Source organism: Strongylocentrotus purpuratus, unplaced genomic scaffold (genome assembly GCF_000002235.5).
Source record: "Strongylocentrotus purpuratus isolate Spur 01 unplaced genomic scaffold, Spur_5.0 spur5_contig_859, whole genome shotgun sequence".
NCBI classification, from domain to species: domain Eukaryota; kingdom Metazoa; phylum Echinodermata; class Echinoidea; order Camarodonta; family Strongylocentrotidae; genus Strongylocentrotus; species Strongylocentrotus purpuratus.
The window spans coordinates 600,535-618,258 of NW_022145567.1; the positions used below are offsets into that span (position 1 = coordinate 600,535).

General features: G+C 37.2%; 1 protein-coding gene across 1 annotated transcript in view; it reads right to left on the minus strand.

Moving 5' to 3' along the window:
- LOC590091 (5'-nucleotidase) overlaps positions 1-17,724 on the minus strand; it is a 53,246-nt gene extending 35,522 nt beyond the window's left edge. Inside the window, exon 1 of the mRNA XM_030998258.1 lies at positions 16,730-17,724. Within this exon, the coding sequence (XP_030854118.1) occupies positions 16,730-17,080 (351 nt within the window). The 5' untranslated portion in view covers positions 17,081-17,724. The remainder of the gene's footprint in view (positions 1-16,729) is intronic.

Below are 17,724 nucleotides of genomic sequence, written 5' to 3' on the forward strand. Positions count from 1 at the left end.
AATGAGAATACAAAGAAGCCCAAAGTACAAGCATATAGCTTGTTGATTGAAGGCTCCTAAGGGTAATACAATAAAAGATAATAGATAAAGAAGAGAGAACGGTCGGGTCCCTATCAGGAGCTAAATTATCTTCCATCTCTCATCCTCTTGCTACCCAAATTTATTTTTTACTGTTTTAAAAAGACGAAATAGGAATAGCCTGGAAGTGTTAGTACTTTGAGGAATAGCTTACACTAGCCAGACAAAAAGAACTCGGGAAATCTCTTTTGTAAGCTTACGAGATTTGTACATAAGCTTAAATTATTTGTCTTTTGAATTGAGAAGACACACACATAAAATGCCTAGATCTAACAATATTTACTCTCAAATAAACAAAAAGCATAAAGGAGTCTCGAAACATCAATAAAACACTTGACTTTGATACCTGCGGAGTGCAATGCAACCTGTTTACTCTTTGTTTAAGCGGGGAAGAGGCGCCAGTTCTAAATATACGCAACTCCTGCAGAGAACTCCGTACAGAAAAGCAGTCAAATCAATATGAGCAGTTGAGCATGTTTAATTAAGATTATTTTCGCAAATCCCCTCCCTGCCCCTTTGTTAATAACCCTTGCTTTACCCCCTCATTGATCATTAAAGAGATGACGTTACCCCCCGGTTCAATCCCCATTCATTCATCATTCCCCAGAGTCCCTAATGAGTAGATGGTAAATGCGAACGTGTGCTGCGATTTCGTTCATTCATGTTTTGCGGTTGATGACTCCGACATACTACCATCCTAAAACCTTGCCTTCCCTAAGCGCTATAATTTATCGATCTCTCTACATGTCTTAAAGGTAAAGACCAGTTCTGGTCATGCGATTGCATTTTGAAAGAAAAGTTGTGGAATCGATTAGAAAAGGTTGATCATCTAGCATATAAGTATTGGTGTGAATCATCAAAATGATACGAAATTTGGCCCAGTCTTGGTAAAGTAACAAGCACTGTACACAGAAAGATGTATATGGGACTACGCGACACGTGCGTGATATCTATCCGGTCCGGTTAGATATAATAATTTACCAAATATATGAATTAGTAGGCGGTTTCCCGGCAAAATTTGTATCATCACGTATGAGTCAAAACATATTCTTTAACACGATTCCATTTCATTTTTTGAGAGGGGGCGTTTCCAAAACTGGTCTCTACCTTCAACTTTCCGCTTCTAAATGCATATCAGCTATGCCTATTCCTTGAGATTTGCATTGTACTGCAAAGAAATATGAATTTGCATATGAAACATTTGTACTTGTAATACACACAGCATACATTTTTTTATTTCTAAAATATTAATTATTTTCTTATGTTCATATGTATGTGTATAATGTTTTCATACGGAAACTAAAACCATACCAACTATTTACGAGTTACATGTGGGTATTTCGCTAGTGGTTTGGGCATGGTATGAGAAAGATCTCGATTTCAAGATTTCACCGAATCATGTATATAGAGTTAAAGATCAGCAAGGATTCGACGATTGTCACCAATAACAAAGACTTTGTGCATCACTGAGTAATGTGTTTTTTTTCCCGCTAACATTTATTTACTGAACCCACACGGGAAGACGATTATACCTAAACACAGTCTACAGTAAGATTATAGTTTGTTTAGATCAAGAAGACATGGGTCTGTAAGCTAGATTAAAGGTAATACAAAGTTTTGGTATGGGGTCATGAATTTGGTTCAAAAGAACATATTGGAAGCATATGCGATCCTACAATATTCAGTGATCGTTGTCGCGGTTAAAATCGAGTCTAAAGTTATGAAATTGTGAATAATAAACTCTTTATGTTGTATATCTCCCTCTCAAGGTCAAACATTTATTAAGCTATAAAACAATGTTTTTGACTAAAATCGACCGATTACCTGCTCCCGTTTGGAAATTATATATCACAACTACATTTTCTGAGATCTTCATGGTCGCAGCTACCATTGTCCGGCCGTAGGCGCGATTTGAAATTTATCAAAATTTACCGGGAGCACCGGTAAATTTTTATATTCAGATTTTATCAAAAGCAGAAGTGTTTTAGGGGCTTAATTTTCTAGTGCTTATAATACATCCACAGAGGCATCCAGATATATCAAAATTGTAAAGAATCACTATCCACCCAAATTTCAAAATTTCCCAATTTTTTTTGTATTACGTTTAAAAGAAGAAGGGAAACCAGTGACCCGTTTCACAAAGCCTTTTTTCAATGACAAATGGCAAAGATCTGTGATAATTTTGCTGATAACTAATCAGAAGCAAGGATTTCACTAGCCTTTAACAGACACTCATTTGTCACTGATGACCCGTTTTGTGAAATGGGGCCTACGAGAGAAAATGAGAGTGATATACATGAAGAAGGTTGGAAACTAATGTTTATACGCTTCCTTGATTACGAGAAAGAGTTGGTCTGCTGAAGACACGTCTTATCAACATATTAACTTAGTCATATACATTACGATTTCGGCGACATAATGTGTCACCATTTAAAATAAACACGACAAATATATCTTTCGTGATTTACTCATTCCAATGTTGCACAAATGTTCATGTTTCGCTACTTTTTACCAATTTACATCCTGGCAAATCATTTCATCTTACATGTATTTCTCCACTTGATTTCAGCGTCAGTTGTCCTTGTATGTATTTACGTACTTTGTTAAAAATATCTTATGAACCCTTTATGATATGATAATAATAATAATCGAAACGGGAAAACCGCACTTGATGTATGAAAGGGATGAAATGAAAAGCAAGGTTTGCTTGATTGTAAACGGATCAGCAATATTTCATTTCCTTCATTCCTTTACAATGATGTGCTAATGACTGTTTTCCGTATTTCTGGGACCTAGTTTCCTTTTCTTAAACATGCACAAATGCATGCACTTCAGCTTTATAATTTATTTTAAAGGTTTCCTTTAGAAATTCGAGTCAATGAAATGCATGGTGAGTGCATGGGAACTTACGACTTAAAAATGTGATGCAAGAGTGGTTTGATTTTAATGCACTTCACCTCTCTCTCTCTCTCTCTCTCTCTCTCTCTCTCTCTCTCTCTCTCTATCTCCCTCCTCTCCTCTCCCTTCATACCATTCTCTCTCTTTCTCGGTCTCTCTCTCTCTCTCTCTCTCTCTCTCTCTCTCTCTCTCTCTCTCTCTCTATCTCCCTCCTCTCCTCTCCCTTAATACCATTCTCTCTCTTTCTCCGTCTCTCTCTCTCTCTCTCTCTCTCTCTCCTCACATTCATCATTCTATATCTGGCCCTCATCATTATCGTTTCAATTAATTGCTATTTCTAGACCGTGACACTGAACCAACCACCATGACAAACCATATCGCAATGGTTCGGTGACACTGGCTCATTAGGGACTTTTAGATTTGCGTGGACTAATACGTGTGACGTCCATTCAATTAGGCAGTGCTTTAAAAGGACGTCGAGCGTAGCATAGACCTATTGTCTTCGTGCGAATCTAAAAGTCCCTAATAACAGGTCTCATGGCATTCACCTAATTACAGTTAATCACCTAGTTAAAGGTAAAGTTGAGATTTGATCACGCGATTTATTAATGAATGAAAATGTACGGAAGCGATTTGAAAAGGTTGATAACGTAAAGCACGTAAATATTGGTGTATACCGAGGTTTTAAAACCATTAAAATGATAAGAAATTGGCCCAGTCTTGTTCAAAGTCACATGCACTGTATGGGACTACACAAACATGTGGCATAAAAGTGGTCCACGATCTTGGCTAATACTTGTCATACTTCGAATATCGGGGCATTTGAAGGGCCACCAGGGGACCGTTTCTCTCTGCTACTCTTCCATACCAAAAAGCGCAACAATTCATTGTTTACCTTTCCAATATCTCAACATTCTCTTTAAATGTTTCCCTCTTATATAATGAGTGAGTCAGGGCGTGAGTCGATAAAAGTCATCTCATTAAGAGCTAATCAAATCGCGCCAACATTGTCTGTGGACAGTGGTGTGGCGAGGATCTTGCTATGACGCGGACACAGACATCAGCGTTGAAGGGGAGGGGCACCTGTCTTACCAGGCCCATCAAATACGAATAGATATAAGCCCATGGATAGGGAGGGAATGTAGTAGGAGGGGGTATCATCTTCTTCTCGTGTTCCCTTTCCTCCTCACCCCCTCCCCCCCCCCCCCCCTCCCCATATAAATATTCTACATAAACATGAACCACATTGACGTATGAACGAACAAACAAAACTTACGCATGTAGATAGATAGATAGGTGTAACGAACAGTTATCATGGTTATGTATTTATGTAATGAAGTGTTTGAATATATACCATGATTTAAATTTTTCTATTATGATGTAATGATACAATAGTAATCACTTCAGTCGTGGATCATAATAATGATTCTTGATATGAAACATTAACGTAACGTAGGACAATATGATGCTCAGAGCATATATAACAAATTTCGCGTCATGCCCAAATTGAAAGGAAAAAATCATCAAAACCCCTTCCTCTATCTCATTCCAATTCAATTCAATTCAATTCAAATCATTTATTTCCAATAAACAGTCAATGGGCAATAAAACATTATAAAACTATGGCAAAACAGGTATATCATTCAATGAGAAACAAGATGAAGGAAGGGGAAAAGTAGACCGTATAATAGATAATTCAGTATTGACAGACTACTACATAAAACAAACATTAGTGGATAACTGGAAAATGGTGAACAAAATGAAAGCCAGGTTTGCGGCTTGTTAGAGTGTGTTCACCACTTCACCTAGTTTATGTATTTGTTTGTTTTTACATTATTATTGTACAATTGAGAGTTTGGTCAAACAATACATAAAACATAAGCTGTCTACTGTATAACATCTCTGTAATGATATATTACCACAGCGATAATTATTACAGATTGGTACTCCGAGCATGAATATGGGGAAGCACATGCGCGTTTGAATTTCACACCATAGGTCGAGGAAATCCACCTGTCATGCCTGTTACATCCGGTTTAAGCTGTGAAGTTTTGTTGTGTAGACCTGAGAAACGCTTAGGTATCATCTATTGACCCATCAAAGATGAATGGACGGAAAGTGATATAACTGGTGGTGGTGAAGCTGTAAAGGTCAGCAAAAAGCTAGACCTTAAGTCAATGAAATAGACAACTTTCAAAGCTAATTTGGATTTCAGTTCATTTAATTTGTATTCAGTGATGGAGATTGCAAATTCGCTACAAGAGTGGCTTTGAAATTGTCGCAGTACCTTCAATCTGCTAACTCGCTGTCCGTAATTTGCCACATAACCGAAGATAATGATTTGATTAAGCCTATACGCACTTTAAACTCCATTTGCGATGATAGGCATCGGATATAGTTTGTTTACAATATATACTTTGCCCATGTTAAATATGCATTAGTATAGTAATCTGTAATTCAGATATAACTGTTATCCCGGCTATATAGGTTGCTTTCCTTGCCCTTTTGATCTTTCTTGTTTTGGGGTAATAAAGTAAAACGAAATACTCTAATCTAGGATTGTCAAACATGATAGTGACCTTTGTACGTTCTCCGCTTCCTTCCTTTAATCAGGCACCATATTACAGACCAAAACAATGCAAACTGATGACTTAAGCATTCCACCGGGGTCATGTGGGTGGAGAGAGCAGTATAGATCAATCCACAACCTTTGCATTTCCGATTTAATGTTTAAGCCACTTGACCAATTAAGACACCTCATTCCAAACAATGCCTAATTAATGCACTTCCATTTTCGACTACCATTCCTACAATTACGCATGGTTTACAAAGATGCAAGCAGAGCAATTGAGTCGATGAACCTACAAGTACAAGACAGATTCTTTTATTGTCAATTGGATTTTCTGTTGTTGTAATAACAATATTCAGCAAGTGAAAAGTGATAACTAGGATGTTTGTCCCTCTGCCGCTGTGTGTTTTACCGTACTCATTCCGTAGAGCGTTGTTAATATTCTTGATATTTGTATGAGATCTTTCGGAAACGTATATACAATGTATTTTAATTCGAATTGAACGGAACTGAATATGGTGTAGTCACGATAGCAGTCAGATGAGAAGACATCTCCCATAGTGCTCTCAAATAACTTTAATAATATGGGCCTGTATGGGGTATATAGCGTAGATGATACGACCTACTTCAATGCGAGGTTCTCTTTAATCAGGCTCAATTTTCCAGTCATCGGTTCCGATCCCGACGTTTATTGGGTTCTTTATTGTCTAGAGCGTCGTTTGTCCATCTTCATAAGACAGCAGCAATCTAAAACAAGGCGTCTAATCCAGCCAAAAGCCCTCGAAATAATGCCAGATAGAGTTCAGAAGGGAAGCCCTTTATTTCTAGTTGTCACAGAAATACGAAGTAATTCAGAGTCGGAGATAGAAAGAACTAGGAGGACGGGTGCGATACTACTAATGCTGCTCGAAAAAACGAGAAAGATATACATTATACTAACTATACAGTGCTATGAATTGACCCCATATCAAAAAATAATAATATATGTTATCATCTTCTCCTTAACCATGTTAAAGGTAAAGACCAGTATTGGAAACGCCCCAATTTCAAGAAATGAAATTGAACTGAGCTCTTTATTACCAATCATGTGAAAGAATATGTTTTTAATAATACATGATGATAACAAATTTGCCGGGAAACCGCCTACTAATTGATATATTTGGTAAATTAGTTTATCTATTGGACTGTGAGAGATAAACGCACGTGTCGCGCACGTGTGCGTAGTCCCGTATACATCTTTCTGTGTACAGTGCTTGTAACTTTACGAAGACTGGGCCAAATTTCTTATTACTTTGATGATTCCAGAACCTTGAAGTACACACCAATCAATCTTTTCTGATCGATTCCACAACGTTTCTTTCACAATGCAATCGCTTGACCATAACTGGTCTGTATCTTTAATAGTGCATTCCGTTTGTACGGTTCAAAGACTTGACATTCCATACAAATCATTTAATGCGGTAACTCTGACATTCCACATAATTATATTTTATTGTAGTATGTCATTGCTATGAATAATAAAATCATCTTCATGAGGATGTATCATTATCATCCATCTTGTCACTGGCTTCATCCACCATTTCGAGAGAATGAGAGGAAAGGGATAAGACACATGTATCAAATCAGATTCGCTTGTTACTATTCACTTGTTCACATGATATGATATAAATCTCTTTAAATCTTCAAGTGAGATTCGTCAGTAAGTCATGACACGAGAGTTTGTAGGTTAATATCAAGCCCTTGACCTTTGACATTCCCTTCGGCTCCAAGCTCAAGTTGACAACGGTCACATTGATACCCTCTCACCCTAACGAGTATTACAATACCTATCCAGCCAGACTCTTTCTCGAGTTGCTCTGTCTGAACAGCCCTCGTCATTAAAGGCCGTCTGTACTAGTTTGGCTAGGGGGATTAGACCACCCAGGGTGGTCACTAACAGGTGGCTATCTCACCAACTCAGCTCTCGATTAACATTTAGAAAAAGAGGATCATGTGGGACCAATGGTCACCGATTAGGCCTTGCTAGTCTATAAAGAGGGAGCAAGTAGTTACAAGTAGTACGGTAGGGCTTTAAAAGCTCGAATAAGAGATGACATGCCAAGGAAATGAGACACGTTTATATTTTGGAATAGCACACCACTTCCATCATATTTGAACAGGTCAAAAATCAACAAAAATCAGTTCGTGTTATTAATATTTATAATCTAAATTCCAGACTTTGAACATTTAAACAAAACGCCTAGAATTGTGTTCGTACGCTATAAATTCGCCGTTAAACTGAACTTTGACACTATTGTTATTATTTGTTTCTAACTTTATAGAATATGTGACATTATCCAGCCCACCCTCCTTCTGTTTTTGGACCTTTCAAGTATAAACCGTCTGATTTCATAATGAGCCTCTACACTTTGAGTTCTTTCGAGTCTCAAGTGAAGGCATATCAATACGAATCCTATCGTAATGTATCAATCTAATGCATACGTCTTTGTAAATGACCTCGTTTCGAATTATTTCATTTAAATGTCACTAATAATTTTATCTCAATAGCCGGAATGCCAATATCATTATAGTTGTTGCCGGGTAGGACAAACATTATGGCTCGCCCTACTAACAATAACGTAATACAGTGCAATATTATGCTTTCTGACAATTGAACTACATTTATTCGTAACAGATGAATGAAATGTTCGATAACGAGGCACAATCGTATGCATGAAATATGGTTTCATTACGAAAGTGGCCTATTCTCCGGATTGTATATGGTTTCCTTTTGTAACAAAATAAATGGTTGTTATTGAGCATGGAATAATCTTTATAACCTTCGCACTGTATGCCTTCCTTATTATAAAGACTTGCAAAGCATGTGAGGGGAATGAATAGATATTTTAATCATAAGCCGCCACAACTACATATTTGAAATCAAAACTTTTAAAGACCGTCACCACTACTGGGCCAGAAGGGATTAGACCACACAGAGAGCCATCGAGGTCACTGTGACAGGTGGCTATCTCATTAACTCAGCTCTCATTTAACATAAGAAAAAGAGGATCATGGGGGACCAACAGGCACCGATTGGGGAAGTTTTCTATATAGAGGGAGCAAGTAGCTACAAGTATGGCAGTGTGCCTTTAAAGAAAGCTAATTTGCAAGACGTACCACAATAAGCCAGTTCTTAAATAGCATAGAAACGCGTATAATCCCAAAATATCCACAGATCTTTTACACGATGAATACGCCCCACTTGTGCATTTTAGAATAATCACTGCCAAAGTGATGGAGGTGCTTCATGAATACCTTTTGTTTGCCTCTTGAGAAGAATACTTCCACCTGTGTATCAAATAAATGTACTGTCGGTGCAAAAATGAATACTGATTAGGGATTATATAACTTTCATTCATGAGCACGATACCAGTATTCGCCTCGATGGGTTTTACCATTTGAGAACAAATGACCTTTATCTGCCCATGCGCAGATAGTATTTAAGAACTGGCTTGTCGATCTCAAGTGTTAGCTAATTTATTGCAAGGTGATCTCACATTTGGATCACTTTTCAAAAACAAAGAAAAAGGGGAACTCCCAAATCATTTTTTTTTTTTATTGTTTACACCAAAACCAAACCATCTCTTTTAATCCCAACATCTGTTTACCTGATGCGATGGCGATGGCGTTGACAGAGGACGAGTGAAAGTTGAGAAGATCTGAGGAATATACTGACACCACAATGACCTGTACATGAATGAAGCCGGTCGTCTTGAACCATTTGAAATACAAGGATTGCAATTTATACACCTTGTAGTGAATAATGTTCAAATAAAAGATACAATAAGAGAAATAGCTTTTGCAGTGACAATGTTTAGTAAAAGATATTCTATAATATAGTGTCGAAAGGTCCCCAATATATTTTCCCCTATATATAATGTGTAATAATAATTTGTGGTGAAAACAATTACGCAAACTAACTTTAGAATATGCGATTATTTGATTCAACCCAGGAGCCTCCTTGTTTCAGTACCCCGTAATAACCAAGGATGTATAAGCTTCTATAGGTGTAACTTGATTTACAACGAGTCGAGCGTTTACATACCGTTATGTGGAGGGTACATCATTGAGATATTGATGGTTGGTCATTTTAAAAATTTCGTGTGTGGTGGGGAGGGGGGGGGGTAGCCTACATTCTATAAATAAATTTGATTGACTTCACATCCTTGTGAAAATGTTAACTAATGCCTTTAACACCAAGATGCCCTCTTTGAAAGTGACCTACACCTTGGATGAAAGATGACAGTGTAATGGAGTGTTAAAGGTCAAAGACAGATCTAGTTTCTTCAGGGGGTATGACCATGGACGACCTTTAGCGATGACCTGAAAGTCGTGCATATTCCATTTATAACATGTCATTCCCCGATCCTTCACAAATAAAACCAGAGTATTACAAGTGGCCCAGACAATTGGAAGTCTGATACCAAGCAAGAAAGGCAACGCACAGTCTGTTCATCGCCCTCGTTGTACTGCTGCAGTATACAATGAGCACCATTTTGATTTATACTGTCGTTTGCTTACTTTATTTCTTCGTAGATGAAGTAAATAATAATTCAATTCAATGATCCTTGTTACTATTACAATAATTGTGGATTTATTACCTTTTTATCGTAATGATTTAATGGCCAAGAGATAGATGTTCAGACTCTCTCTCTCTCTCTCTCTCTCTCTCTCTCTCTATCTCTCTCTCTCTACTAAATTGTTTTGTTTCATATCCTTGTCAAATATGTTTGTTTATCACAAAATGGGGTTTTCCATTGTTTCCATATCTTGTAAACCTACTGCGGTCACTAGGCGGAAAGGGTAAACAACGTCGTACTGTGGAGAAGGAAGCGCTATTTCTTGAACAAAATATTCCGTGAACTTTTACTATCTCATCAAATCACAAAAGCATTGCTTTCTTTATCAGTATATTCTTTACCTTTTTCTTTCTTATGTGCGTGGTGGCACTCAGCCTTTATATGCTGTACGTCCAATATACAATAATAGGGACTTTTAGATTCGCACGAAGACAATGGGGTTGCTACGATCGACGTCCTTTTGAGTCCACGCAATCACTCGAACCGTATCCACTACAGGAAAAATAAAGACTGAGTTCGTAGAATCAGCTGCTATTGTCCCTTCAGTCTATATTTCTAATAAATTGTCGATTTGTTGTTATTCATGTCATTCCCGTCCTGCCGCAGATACGTAATATTTGCCTTAATTTTTTTCTTCTTTATTTCTTTACTTACAGTCGTTTCTCTTATTCTCTTCCTCTCATCACCCATTTCTTCTTCACCGACATGTTTATATTCATGTCAGGCACTCATGTGTAACTCTCACAACCCCTTGGTTTATCTGACGCCCTCTCCCCAGTATTTAAACCATGCTTCTGAATTGTTTCATTTTTCTCAGTAGGTCTATGTTAAAGTATTAGCATAATGTAGTTTGTAAAATGTGAAAATGTCTTTTCAAAACAGAAAATGGTCGATGAAATTTTAATGGAAAGAATTCAAAATATGAATTAGACACTCGGAGGAGAGTAGAACATGGAAATAAAGCTAGCTGTGGATCCATCTTCGAGAACAAAGTAAGATAAACATCATGAACAATGCCGCTAATAAATAATACCAAAAGGAAGCGATGGCAAAGAAAAGTAATAACGATATAAGGATGCGGTGAGTAGAGATGATATGGGGAGTGTTGTTTTTCATTTTAATTAGAATAATGATAATATTCCGCTTTTACATAGCGCTTAATACATCTACGATCTCTCTAAGCGCTTTACAAATATACTATTACCCCGGTCATTGGATTCAGTGCTTGCCCGCACTCACTGTGTGCACAATCTCCACTCCCTGGGGAGCATTCCAGCCAGGCGTTATACTTGACGCTCAAAAAAATGACAAATATTCCCCTCAAACAGGAAATTTACTTTTTCTAAATTAAAGTATCATCAGCCTAGCACAAAAACCGACTTTTAAATCTTACTTTTTTCTGTAATTATAATAATGATAATAATGGGTTCTCGTATAGCGCTCATGTCAGTCAGATTTGACCCTCCTGGCGCTCCCGATTATTACCCTGGCTTAAGCACGGCTGCCATACGGCGTTCTAGCATTTCAAGGAATAAATTCCTACCAGGTACCCATTTACTTCACCTGGGTGGAGTGTGGCAAATGTAGATCGCTGTGGGTGTGAATGCCCCTAGTGGTCATACTTTTGCTCCGGACATCATTTGTATATACGATCGGTAAATCAACCCCAAGAAATACAAAGAAGAATGTGGATGAAACTATATTCCCGCAAACGATTAACATAATTATCTATCTCAATAAAAGTAGAACGTGAACGTGTGGGGAGATAAACTTTGAATGCTTTCGGTTCCAATACAATTGTCTATATTATCAGATCGCGCTCTTCTTAGTATCAACATGTTTTAAAGTTTGAGTGGAAAATGAAGAAAAATTCATGAACGTGTATCAAAAAAGAGACAGAAACCGATTAGTCTGTCAAAAAGTAATATTAGTTTCTTTATTCAAGGTCCGCGCTGTACACTTATGGCTATGATATGGGATGTAAAATGTTTATCAATTTAATATTAAGCGCCATTTTTTGGATGTGTACATACACACAAATATGAAGTACAAATATGTCTCTAAATGCTTAATAAAATAATAATACCCAAAATCATCAGACCATCTCAATTTCCCTGGGGCTATTCTCACTACATGGACGCGGTGTGAGCATGGGGCAATTTAGTTTCCATTGACTTGGGGAATCATACCATGTCCCCATGTCTCACCTGAGTGCAGATTGTCAAAAATAGATACATTTTTATTTTCTAACCGAACCAGGGCTTGAACTCATGTTTTACTACATAGTTTAAATATTTAAGACCGCTTCATAATGACACATGTATTCATTACAATTAAACACATACAAAGATATGAATTTATAAACATCGTTCAATTGATTTCCAATTTAGGCCACTGCGATGGGTCTTTTTTTACACTTACAACTGAGGTAAATCAAATAAATGCATATTAATAACAGGTTTCTCCATGCATTCGTCTGCATAAGTCTCTCGTATGAGAAAACGTAGAGAGGGCTTATTGAGGCAATTATGAGATTGGGTCGCCGAAATGACAAAATTATTGACATACAAAGTCAGACCTAATCTTCCGGAAAATAATCGTTTCGACGGCGAAAATAATCAGTTCGGATGATATCGTCAAGAGGATTGCGATAATAATCAGCTTCGTCTTAAATAAGATGGGAGATGAGGTACTGTTGCTATGGTAACATTCTTATCCCGATCAAATCGTATTTATATAATGAATACATACTTATATAAAAATAAAAACTCTCCAACGCTTTCTCATTTATTTTGCCCCTCCACTCTTCTCCTTACTCACATTCTCTCCTTCCCCTCTTTCCCCTCCCACACTTTCTCCCTATACACTCTAAACCTATTGGTAAAGCCCTCAGTCGTTGATATTATTCAGTAGAATAATGTAGTCATTAATGAGCAATGTACCTTTTATAGAATGTGGTCTTGACACGGATGTCGGTCGGAAACAATCGATCGACGGGAAATCCTCTGGACCAGAATAATCTGATCGCATAGATACTAACCTCCCAATGATGACGTGATCTTCCGGGCTCAAGTTCATATGAAATAGAAGGTACATGCATGCAGGTCAATTCATTCATTGTTTTTTGTTCATTACTCCGCAGAATGAATGAAGTTCGTATAAAACAGAGCAAGTTTCCAGTTGTAATATAGGTCATCGTTGATATACAGTGCGTCCCAGAAAAAACGAAACCGAGAATTATCGATGTTTTATCATAACTTAGTCAAAATTACTTTTTGGTTTCCTCTCTACAAATTCATTTTAATCACACATCGTGAAATATGCATCATATGAGTTGCATCAAATGAAAGAGGGGAATCTAAGCTTTCCAAATAATTATGTGTCATTTATCAATTATAATGGGACTAAGTTATGATAAAACATCGATAATTCTCGGTTTCGTTTTTTCTGGGACGCACTGTATAGTAATAATGACTGCTTTGAGAGACATAGTTGTTTTTATACGCTCAAGAGGAGGTTACAATCGTGCTATTGCCCGAGGCCTGCAATGTAATATAGGTCATCGTTGATAATGTAATACAGGTCATCGTTGATAATGTAATATAGGTCATCGTTGATAATGTAACATAGGTCATCGTTGATAATGTAATATAGGTCATCGTTGATAATGTTACATACTGTAGGTCATAGTTGATAATGTTATAAAGGTCAACGTTGATAATGTAATATGGGTCATCGTTGATAATGTAATATGGGTCATCGTTGATAATGTAATATGGGTCATCGTTGATAATGTAATTTGTAGGCTTACAATTCAATCCCATTCACACAATCCAAAGGAGAAAAAAGGGGAAATAAAATGAAAATGATATTAATATCCCAAGCTTAGGTGAGCATCGAGCGCAACTACAAATAGAAAGAGTGGCATAATTCGGCCTTATGCCAAAAGGGCCTTAACCCGATTTTGGGGGTTATTGAGTTATTAACATCACCTTGTAGATTTCATCATTCTCTTTAAAATGATGTGCTTCACTTGTTGAAATTCGATTTCTGTAGGAAGATAAATATGAATTTCAAAAGGCCCTTAACGCGTATCTCATCTTTTTCCTTACGCCAAAAGGGCCTTAACCTACACGGCAATTTATTTATTTTTTATCAATGACAGATTATTTCGTAGTTTCCATTTAATTCAATAAATATCAGTAGAAACACCATTAAAAACACGATTAGTCTACGATAGACACAATGTACTTAAAATAATCACTGAAAGTATATGTCATGAATTTAGATCATGAATTCTGAGTGACATTTAAGTTAGATGTGGATGCATGAAATGCAACTGACTCATGAAATACACAGATGTCAACGGATGGGACTGTAATGATGTACATGAGCATCATACAAGGCAAATAGACAGTGGATGTTTACGTGTGCCTAGATTTCACACTGATTGTTATAAGTGTAGCCCAATTGTTTCTTCCATATTTGAATGGAATAAGCTAGATAATTCATTGAGAACGGCTTCCTCTGTCAATTCATTTAAGAGATTGTTTAAACAAAGTTGTAATTTGTGAATGGCTCAGCCGTACATACACTACGTGCATGTTTTGTAATATTTACATGACTTATTCACATAACTGCGACTTAATTAATATTTTCCTATTGACATTACTGTTTACTAGGTTAATGATTATGTTTATTTTGCAAACGAGTATTATTTGTGTAACTGTTCTGTATAAATGTTATAAACGATGTAAATATGTTCATTCAGGGCCCCATGGAAGACCACTACTTGTTGGTGAATGGGCTACCCTGTCAAAATATCAGAAATAAATAAATAAATAAATGAAAATAAACAACGAAAAAGGTGTCCTAAATGTACGATCTCTAAAAAATAACTTCACCGAAAGCTGCATTATATTAATAAAAATATTCAGATATCAAAAATACCTTTTCTAAAATTGAATAAAGGCCCTTTTGGCAGAACGCCGCGTGGGGTACGCGTAGGTTACGGCCCTTCTGGCATAAATACGCTACTTTCAAGCCATATGCCAAAAAGCCCCTAACATGTTTTTTGGCACATAGCATGAATACTTCTGTATATTTTAAAACAAATTTAACACATTTCATGTAAAACTTAATAACTTAACATATTTATCGAAATTGACTTCAGAAACAAACAAAAACGACCACAAACTTTTGATTATTAGAGAGGCCAAAACTTCAAACGCGATTATCTCGGAATGGTCAAAAGCAGGTTAAGGCCCTTTTGGCATAAGGCCGACGTAATATGTTTGTCAACACTGTAGAAAAATCGAATGTGCAACATAAACATTACTTGAATAAGGAGTGATACATAGGCATGCATACTATTAGACATTTGTGAAAGATGAAGTTAATTCGTATTTAAAACATAAATATTACTTGTATGAGGAAAAGTGGTGCATCTAACACTAAACAATAGTAAATAACCGGGTATTACGAACTACATAATGTCGAATTCGACCGGGTGCCAAGAAATGAGTTAATAGTCATGGTCATTACATTCTTATTCGGCTTTTAAATGTTGCATTGCACCTTTACTCTAGCATCATTTTGATAACTGGAATGATTGATCATTCCAGTTAGCGATATATGATAGTTGATACATGATGACGTTACTCAATTAACCAGCAAATATTACAAGCGATAGAAAGTTCACAAAGAAGACGAATAACGCGGAACCAATCATGAATCTTTGTGGGGTAAAAGCGATGATCAGAAATCACGAGGCATAACAAAAATATTTATCTATCCCACCAAAGCGTATCATTTCACATACAATTAAAGGTAAAGACCAGTTATGGTCATGCGATTGCATTGTGAAAGAAACGTTGTGGAATCGATCAGAAAAGGTTGATCATCTAGCATATAAGTATTGGTGTGTACTCCAATCATCATTCTTCGTAAAGTTACAAGCACTATACACAGAAAGATGTATATGGGACTACCCTATATCTCTCACAGTCAAATAGATATACTAATTTACCAAAAATATCAATTAGTAGGCGGTTTCCCGGCAAATTTTTTATCATCATGTATTAGTCAAAACATATTCTTTCACATGATTGGTAATGAGAGCTTCCATTTCATTTTTTGAAATTGGGGCGTTTCCAATACTGGTCTCTACCTTTAAGGTAAAGACCGGTATAGTGCATGGTAAAATTGCGGTTCCGGAGTTGTGGGTGCAAAATATCCATTCAATATTGTTTAAATATTGCCTTCATAGGTTTAGATGACAATACTTCAATCTAAATTCGCAAAAAGCAGAAATAAATGCCCAAATGTTCAATGTTGAAGTGCATCCGCGATATCTATCCAGGCCGGATCGATCTGATAATTTACCAAATAATTAGTAGGGGGTTTCGCCGCAAAATTTGTATCATCACGTATTAGTCAAAACATATTCTTTCACATGATTGGTAATAAGAGCTTCCCTTTCGTTTTTTGAGAGGGGCCCGGGGGGGGGACGTTTCCAAAACTGGTCTATACCTTTAAGGTGGTTATTGCTCTGCACTGAACTCACCATGGCATCATAGCCGATCATGTTCATGAAATGTGACGCAGCGGCTCCTTTATAGATGAAGAACCACATCGTTCCTTGATACTGGTCACCTCCATCAAGAAGAAGAACATTAGGAACACTTTCTCTTATCTCTCGGACTTTGGTGCCCCGTCTTGCAGCCCCTCCGAAGCACTCCCCGTCCCGCGCCTCATCGGGGTCGCATTCGGAGCCGTACTTATTGAACTGTTCCACCCGGGAATGAACATCGTTCGTGTGGAGTACAGTCAGTTGGTAGTCTGCCCCACACTGGGACACTATACAGATCAAAAGAAATAGCAAGTGAGCTGACCATGAAGTACTGAGGATATCCATGATTAATTATCCAAGAAGGGAGAGACGGGAAGCAAGGTAGCGAGATGGTTCGTATATCCACGACTGAACTTGAAAGTCAATACCAGCCGAAGGAGGAGACAATGGCTAGCTCTCCGGTTGAGAAGGAGCAGCGTGCGTTGAGTTAAAAATGAATGATGGGCCGCAGCTATATAGCTCAGAGTTTATTTTGAAGATCCGTTGGTTTTGTTATACAATGTAATGGCACTTTCGGACTTTGATCAGCAAGGAAAACAATCCATATCATGATGTTATTTGAGATTCAGCTGAAGACTGTCTATCTCTAGGAACAAACAGTATAATGACCTTCGTAAATTATGATATCCCACCTTGGTGATGGTACTACAATCCTGTAGTGCATGAAATAATGCCGAATGTCGTCTGCTATGACATAAGCTATATATGGGACCATGATAGAGGGCGCTATATGTACTACACTTTCTCTATTCATACACTCCACACAGTGCGTATCTTCAAGTTCAAGTTCAAGTTTATTCAAACCAAATCAAACATAAACAATAGTATAAGATATAACAGCAAGGAACACAAGAATGATAGGTTTGGGACCCCAGTGAAGCACAGCTTGTGAATGGGGCTCCTGTACACAGTAGGCTATACAGTAGGTA